The sequence below is a fragment of the Pinus tabuliformis genome, chromosome 7 (genome assembly GCF_031772625.1).
Source record: "Pinus tabuliformis cultivar Carrire ecotype Pingquan chromosome 7, CPIR1, whole genome shotgun sequence".
Classification (NCBI taxonomy): domain Eukaryota; kingdom Viridiplantae; phylum Streptophyta; class Pinopsida; order Pinales; family Pinaceae; genus Pinus; species Pinus tabuliformis.
The window spans coordinates 790,741,786-790,750,692 of NC_142293.1; the positions used below are offsets into that span (position 1 = coordinate 790,741,786).

An 8,907-nucleotide genomic window follows, 5' to 3' on the forward strand; every position below is an offset into this window, starting at 1 on the left:
AACACACTAAAATTAATATTATTAATAGAATTTACATATCTTTATTATGTTGAATGTCCTCTCGGGACTGAGGGTACGGCTCTGCAACATGCTGTTACGGGGCTATGCATGAACGGGGTTTACAGGCCGGAAACGGCCCTGTAGCTCCCCGTTCCTTTCACTTTATCGATCCCTCCTTCCGCTGAGCCGCGCACAACTTTATTCTGCATCCTCCCTTATGGTTTTTACCCTCTCTATTACCCCGCGCTCTAGGGTTTTACCTGTTTAGTTTTTTACCTGGTCACGGGCTCACCTGCACGTCCGAATCTAGGGCTCCCTGCTCAGCCGACAGCACACGACAGGGAACCTGCTGCGGCGACCTGGCGGTGCTCCTAAAACCATCTGCTCCGCCTCACCTAACGGATCTCCAAAACGGCCAGCGTCGACCCTAGGCGGTTACCAGTTTCCGAGGACGATACAAGCGGCTGACGACATGGACATCGAAGAGGTAGATTTTTCGGATTCCCCGCTGGCTGAAAGCTCCATCTGGCGCACTACTTTCTCGACCTCCGGAGGTATGTACAGTGAAAATCTCACTGCCAGTTTTGATGACCCATCCCTTTCGACTGAGCTGTCCATCCCGGCCTCTCTGCACCCTGGCGAACCCTCCTCCTGGACCAATTTTTCAGCGCCTTCCCCGGCCACCCTTGGTTTCCTCGCAGACTGTTTTCATCCCTCGCCTCCGGTCGCTGGTCCCCCACTACAGCCGGGCCTCCCTGACAACCTCCCTCCGCTCTCTGGGCCTCAGGAGGTTTCCGTCCCCTCTGCATCAAACCCTCCCCCTCCCCCTCCGGCTTCATCTGGGAGCTACCACGCCATCCCACCTCTCCCGGAAGTATTCCCCCCCCCCGCGCGAACCCTACCCCTCTCCCTGACCCCCCGCAGGCGACTCCCGGGGCTTCAGAAAACCCTAGACGCATGTCCTCCCGCCCCCTGAAGAAACAGCGCTGTTACAAATCTAGGTCTGAGGACGTCTTCCTTAGACTTGAAGAAGACATCCAGTGGGGAGATGCTATGGATCTAGCAGACAGAGTACTCGTGGGCCGCATTAGGGGTCGACATATTTCTGCAGACAAATTGAAGACTTGGGCATCGGAGATCTGGGGCAAATATCTGGTGGAGATCCCCTCCGTCCAGACTTTCGTTCGAGGCTGGTTTGCTCTGAGATTTGCAAGGGCGGATCATACCAGTTGGGTGCTGTCTTCGTTCTGGCATTATGAAAAAGCCCCGGTCCTCCTCAAACGCTGGACGCCTCTCTTTGACCCGGAGACGGAACAGATTGGGATCGGGCCAGTATGGGTTAGACTTCCGGGACTGCCGCCACAGTACTGGTCCGAGGATATATTCAGAAGAATTGGGAATACACTGGGTACCTTCATGGAGTCGGATAAGGCATACATTCAGACGGGGATGATGGCATATGCCCGGATACTGGTCCATCTTGATACTAGAGGAGGCCTGCACGAACACATCAACATTCAGTGGAAAACATCCACAAGGAAGCAGAAATTGGACTATGAGGGCATCCCATATCGTTGCAGAAGATGCCACCAAGTGGGACATCTCTACAAAGACTGCCCCCTTCTTCAAAAGGCACAGCAGTCCCCCACTCCTCAGAATGCCCCGGCTACTATGGTCTTACCTGATCCCCCGGCTGCGGCGGCGCCCCGAGCAGAGCACAACATTACATCAGATACGGTGGAAGCACCATCGGCTCCTCGGCAAAGGAAACAAGGAGTGAACCCGGCCCGGCCTCCATCTCCTCCAATGACGCGTTCAAAGGCTGCAAAAGGAGTTGTTTTCTCATCGGGTACGTCTCTCCCCTCAAATGTCTCTGCTTCGCATATAAATTCTTTGAATTTTACTCTCCCCTTCCCCACACTACACCCAATCAAGATCCCCCCCCCTTCTTCCCCCTCTGCCCTTGACCTGGTCAAGGCCTCCCGTCTGTCTCACCCCCCTTCCCGATCGCACTACCCTACCTGCCCTATCCCCCAACCTTCGGGTATACTGTCCCCCTGCTCCCTCCCTTCCGTTCCCCCCCTCCCCTCCTCCTCGCCCTCCCCCTCGGTAAACTCCTCACCGAGGTACGTTACCCGCTCGTCCTCAAAGCGCCAGGAAGCGGACGCAGTAGGGCTGTCTGCGGAGCCTCTTATCCTCTCACCCAAGCAAGGTAGAGGCAGACCCCCAAATTTAAAAAAGGCAAAGGTTCAAGCTGGGGTTGATGTCATCCAGGGCAAACAACAAACCATCGACAGGGCACTTAGAGCATCGGTTACCCTCCCCCACCCCCCTCCATGAAAATTATATCCTTCAACTGCAGAGGGCTGGCCAGCCCTGAGAAAAAACTGGCCCTGAAACGACTCTTATTTTCGGAACCGGTTGATATCATTTTCCTACAAGAAACTTTATGTAAAGCAGATTTGGCTACATCCATTCTGGGCTCTTGGCTGCCAGGCTGGTCTTTTTACGCCTTAGATGTCTCAGGACGATCGGGGGGATTAGCCATCGGTTTCAAGAACAGTTCCATCAATCTGAAGAATATCTGGGGTGGATGGGGTTACCTGGGGGCAGATGTTTACTCAATGGATCTAGAGGAGGATCTTCGAATCCTAAATGTCTATGGGCCCTGCACAAACAGGGAGCAATTCTGGAGCAAGCTTTTTACCTCCCCTCTCCTACTAGCCGAGAACACAATCCTTGGGGGAGACCTGAATTTCTCTAAGGGTCATGCTGAATCTTGGGGACATCTGGGGCAGATTGACCCGCTATCGGATTTCTTTGAGCACCTGCTGGAGGATCATCACTGGATAGACATTCCATCGGCAAAGATCCAGTATACATGGAAGAATAATAGAATTGGGGAACACAGCCTTGCCAGAAGATTGGATCGTTTTATTATCAAGGAGGCTTTCCACTGCAATCATCCCCGATCCAGGCAATGGGTGGGAAGCGGAGGGATATCGGACCACAGGCCGATATACTTCGAAGTTGAAGCAAGGCTACTGAATCATAAGGCCCCTTTCAAGTTTAACTCCACCTGGCTTCGGGATCCTGGATATATAAACCTTATATCAGAATACTGGAAGTCACATCCTTTACCAGATGATGCTGACCCGGTCCCCTGCTTTATAAGGAACCTCACTGAAATTAAGGTTCTTTCTAGGAAATGGGCGCACCAGAAGAGACTACAAGATGATCAGACGATCTCCCTAGCTGAACAAGCGATTGCTGATCTAGAATCCCAATCAGTGGGCACCTTCATCTCCCCGGAACAAAAATCTAGTTATGAAGGCCTCATCAACCAGAGAACTCAAGTCCTAAGAGACCGAGAAGCTAGTTGGAGATTAAGAAGCAGAGCAATATGGCTAAAGGAGGGGGATGAGAACACAAAATTCTTTCATCGTTTCGCAAATGGCCGGAAAGCGATCAATACCATCTGGGAACTGCAAGATGAACAGGGCCAAAGGATCCACAAATCCAGGGAACTTGCTTTCCTAGCCTCCTCTCACTTCAGGAATATATATAAAGCCCCAAGAGAAGCAAACTTGCTAGAAATCATGAGAGTAGCTGAGCTTTTCCCCAGATTTGTGGATGAAGAGGATGCAGCTGAGCTCACTAAAGAAATTACTATGGAGGAGATGGAAGCTACAATGAGGGGATTTCAAAGGGATAAAAGTCCGGGACCTGATGGCTGGCCCATTGAGTTCTACTTAGCTTTCTTTGAGCAAATAGGCCCGGACCTCCTCAAAGTAATCAAACATTGCAGCCTCTCTGGCATTACCCCGGCCATTAAAGCCACTTTCATTGCCCTTATTCCAAAATCCGACAAGCCTGCTTCCTATAATGATTTTCGGCCAATCTCGCTCTGCAACTGCCTCTACAAGATCTTGGCCAAAATTCTAGCAAACAGACTCAAGCCCATCCTATCGGCCCACATATCCCCCGAACAATTTGCTTTTCTTCACCGCCGCCAGATCCATGAAGCTATTGGCACTGCTCAGGAACTTCTCCACTCGATGCACGTTAAGCGCTTGAAAGGCATGATCCTAAAAGTAGACCTTTCCAAAGCTTTTGATAGGGTAAATTTGCTCTACATCCGCATGCTTCTCACCCACCTGGGGTTCCCATACATATTCATCAAATGGATAATGAGCTGTATTTCAGATGTGTCGTACAGTGTCCTCCTTAATGGGACCCCCACTCCTTTCTTTACTGCTGAAAGAGGCCTTCGCCAAGGATGTCCCTTATCTCCCTTACTTTTTCTTCTCATCATGGAAGGGCTTAGCAGATTGATCGCATCAGAACACAGAAGGGGAAGGATAAAAGGGATAAAAATCACCGAGAACTGTTCTCTCACTCATCTGCTGTTTGTGGATGATGTGCTTATCTTCTTAAATGGAAGTTTGGCCGATTCCTCTGCCTTACGACATGTTTTTGATCTCTTCCAGAAGGCCACAGGTATGATCATAAACATCCAAAAATCTACTCTCACTGCTACTGGTTGTTCTGCCAACGAGATCATCTATATGGAAAACCGGTTCCCTTTCCAAATTCACCAGATGGAGGAAGGACTAAAATATCTGGGCTTCCGGGTAAAACATGGGGGATATAAAATTGCGGATTGGACCTGGCTTATTGCTAAGGTGGAGAAAAGATTATATGTATGGTATAACAGATATCTCACCAGGGCTGGGAGACTTACCCTCATAAAAGTTGTCCTGGAAGCTACACCAGTATACTGGATGTCACTGGCTTGGATACCTAGAGGAATCTTAAATAGACTTCAAAGGATATGCTGTAGTTTTCTATGGAAGGGGAACAAACAAGGGAACCTCTTTGCATGGGTCAAATGGGATACTATAGCAAGGCCAAAGAAATGGGGAGGATGGGGCATTAAAAGACTGGATCTCTTTTCAAAAGCTCTGGCAGCAAAGCTAGGATGGCAATTGCTTACAACCAACAGTCTTTGGAAAAGGGTAGTAGTGGAGAAATATATAGCCCCGGAGAGTATTCACAGCTGGATCCGCAGGGAACAAAGGGAACATGGAAGACACTCAAACATTTGGAAAGCGGTCATAACATCCCTCCCCCTCATTCGGGAAGGTCTAACTTGGAGAATACATCAAGGGAACACAGTCCGCTTAGGGATCGACCCTTGGATTGGATGTGGCAATACCCATCAGCTTCCAGAACAGTTAAGGGAACACCTGAGGGAACAGGGTATCACTCATATTGCACATATAGCAGACAATCAAAACTCCAGTCTCTTCCAACAAGCCTGGAAGACAGCTCTAGACCTACACATCCCGGAACAGTGGAGGACAGAATGGGAGAACTACACTGATGCCCTAAACCAAGCACACATCAGGATTACGGAGGAGGAAGATGTGTTGGTATGGGCACATGCAAAAAATGGTTCATACACTCCAAAGGAAGGGTACCTACAGCTTATGCAACATCACCAGCCTGAAAATATACAGCAGTGGTGGAAGGCTATTTGGCAGCTCAAAGCAGCCCCCAGGACGCGCATGTTAATGTGGGCCATCCTATTCAATAAAATTCCTACTGGATCAAATTTGAAGAAAAGGTCTTTCCATGGACCCTTTTGGTGCCATTTATGTAGGAGCAACGACGAAGATACAGAACATCTTTTTTTGAATTGCCCTGTGGTCATAGAGCAATGGACCCTTATCACCTCTCTTCTCCCCTCCCCTCACAGATGGCAAGGGCAGACCATCATGGAAGCCTGGGCGCACTGGTTGGAACACCACTCGGGCAAAGAAAGGAACATCCCCCTCCTTGTGAGCTGGTCTATCTGGATGGTGAGAAATCGCTCTATTTTTTACCATAAATCCCCATCCTGGCCTACCATCAGAGCACACATCATGGCAGATTATGCTCTCCTCCCTGATGATCCCCCACCGGCCCCGCCCCGAACCATCACCCCAGAGCACATTGACAAATCCTACCCTTGGGCCTATTTTGATGGCTCAGCACAAGCTGTAGGTTGTGGGGGGGGCGCGCTTCTCTACCTTCGGGAGGCCCACTGTTTCAAACTACAAATGTTCTTGGGAAGAGGCACAAACAACTATGCTGAGCTCTCCACAGCCATGAACCTGATCCATTTTGCTCTTGAAAAACAATGCACAAAATTACAATTATTTGGAGACTCTCAAATTGTCTGTAATTGGCTCAACAGAAAATCTAATTGCAATGTTTTTTCTTTGAGACATCTACTGGAGGAAACACACAGGCTAACAGCTGCTTTTGAAAAATTTGATTGTAAACACATTTACAGGGAGCGCAACTCAAGGGCAGACCTACTGTCCAAGCAAGCAGCGCAAAGGCAAGAGGAAGACTGGCTAATTGAGGAAGAAGTGGATGGAACTATCTACCGCCATTATCACAGGCCTTTTGTAGATCTACGAGCACAAAGAGAAAATCAGCAGTAGAGATGGCTCCATCCCACACATACAGTCATTTTGTTTTTTACGGTTATTTTGTCACCATAGTTTGCTGCAACATGGTCGTTTTAAATATGTTTTATATTTACAGACTCTGTTACACACGGTCGTCACAGGCCGAAACACTTCCAAATTATTTTTGGGGTTTTATTTCTCCGCAGTCCCTGCGCGGAGCTCAAAAACATAGCAAATGACAGGAATTATAAATGTTTTTTACAGAACTTGGAACTCCCTGCGTGGAGGCAAAAGACAATTATATTTTTTGGCTTTCGTTTTTGTGCTGAATATACATGGTGGGAACACTATGTATAACCTATGATACTGATCCGAGAGGAAGATGGCCTCACTTGGTATATGTTATAAACATCTACAGAATGTAACTTTCTATTGACTAATGGAAATTACGACTTTTTCTACGGGAAAAAAATATTATTAATAAATATTAGTTATTAATTATTATTACACATTAACAGCGTTGATATTATTAATAGTGATTAATTATTAATTATTATTATTACTTTAACATTAATATTATTAATATTTATTAGTTAATAATTAATAATTAATAATTATTATACATTAATATCAATAATTATTAGCTATTAATTATTATTAATACATTGACATTAATATTATTATTAATTATTAGTTATTAATTATCAATTACTATTAATACATTAACATTAATATTATCATTTATTATTAGTTATTAATTAACAATTATTAATACATTAATATTATTATTAACTATTAGCTATTAATTATCAATTATTATTAATACATTAATATTAATATTAATATTAATTATTAATTATCATTATTATTAGTATTATTATTAATTACCATTATTTATTTTTTATTATTTATTAGTTATTAATTATTAATCATTAATAATACATTAATATTATTATTAAGTTTAATATTATTATTAATATTAATATTTAATATTTAATAATATTAATACACCTAATAATATTTCCTAATAATAATAATAATAAATTAATAAATTTACATATTATTATTAATATACATTGAATATTAACTCAAATAATAAATACGTGTTATAATAATAATTTTGATTAATTATTAATTTGATCTATTTGAAAAATACCTAAAAATTCTTAAAATTAATTAATAAATAATTAATAAATAAATAATAAATAAAAATGATTAAAACAAATAGTTGACATTCATTTAATCTTCCCACTTCGTATTATTATAAATTATTTAATACCCTCATTAAGCTCTTCTACTATCATCATTCAAGAATGTCTTGATGATGGATCCCTGTTGGGATTTGAAACATTGATGAAAAATGGTTATTACTGTGGGTTCTCTAGCTTCTAAATTACAATGAACGAAGTCATCAACCTGAAGAAGCGGAAGATGATATTCGAGAAAAAGTCACTGCACATAGTAGTCCCACTAGACCTGGCCGAAGGAACGCGCTACACTGAACCAGTGCGCGATGATGAAAGCGACGATGAGCTGGATTGTATTTACAAGATAGCTACATGAGACCAGGATTGGGTGAATCCGACTGCAGACGGGAGAATCTCGTGGGAACGTGAAAGCTTCTGCACTTCGGATTCAGATGAAGAAGTAGAACGATGGCAGAATCGGTTGCACGAAGTGACAACGCTGAACTGCAACATGATGGTTAGATCACTGCGTTGCGTGACAACAGAGGCAAGGGAACTGCTGACATATGATGGATTGACAGCAGTGGATGAATTCTTGGGCAAATTTGAAAATGCGGTACCCGAACAACAACGATTTGATGTGTTGAAGTGGGCGTTGCGCGCAACACCTGCACGCTGGTGTGGAACACATCAAGGAAATTTTGAGGACTGGCGTGGGTATCGAAGAATGATGCGCTTGCGGTTTGGAAGCCCCAAGCTTCGAACGAGAGTCGGGCAGATAGGACAAAGAAACTTGTGCGCCCACCTGTGTCGATGGGTACAAACATGTGCTATGCAGTCCACACAAACACACCCCAAAACTAAGGATCGAAAATACGAACAAGACGCAGCAGCAAGAAAAGCGACGCACACCACAAATGTTCCACATAGAATCATTCAAGAAGGTATGCGGAATGCTGAACAGGGTTCACCAGTTGAGTTGAACCGATTGGGACCTGTGTGTACCAACAGTCTAATGGGCCTATAGGGCCATGTACAAAAACCTAAGTGCAGAGACAATCTCAAAGCCGACGAGCAGAGTCGAGGCCATAGTTTTGGAAAGAAGGAATCCTCACGTAGTAGCTCCCATATTTGGGACAATATGCGAGGACCCGAATGAAGGAATTATGCAATTAGAGGAAGCCATTTGGTGAGGGAACCTTAAACTTCATGAACTTGAAGAAGATTGGGTACAGCTAAGGAAGAAAAGCATGTTAATG

At 44.8% G+C, this 8,907-nt stretch overlaps 1 protein-coding gene across 1 annotated transcript; it reads left to right on the top strand.

The window, feature by feature from the left end:
- The first annotated feature begins 957 nt into the window (after nucleotides 1–957).
- On the top strand, nucleotides 958–6,494 carry LOC149249942 (uncharacterized). Its single transcript, XM_089453523.1, has 2 exons — nucleotides 958–1,849; nucleotides 2,497–6,494. The coding sequence occupies exons 1-2, from the start codon at nucleotides 958–960 to the stop codon at nucleotides 6,492–6,494; spliced, it is 4,890 nt and encodes a 1,629-aa protein (XP_089309649.1).
- The last annotated feature ends 2,413 nt before the right edge of the window (nucleotides 6,495–8,907 follow it).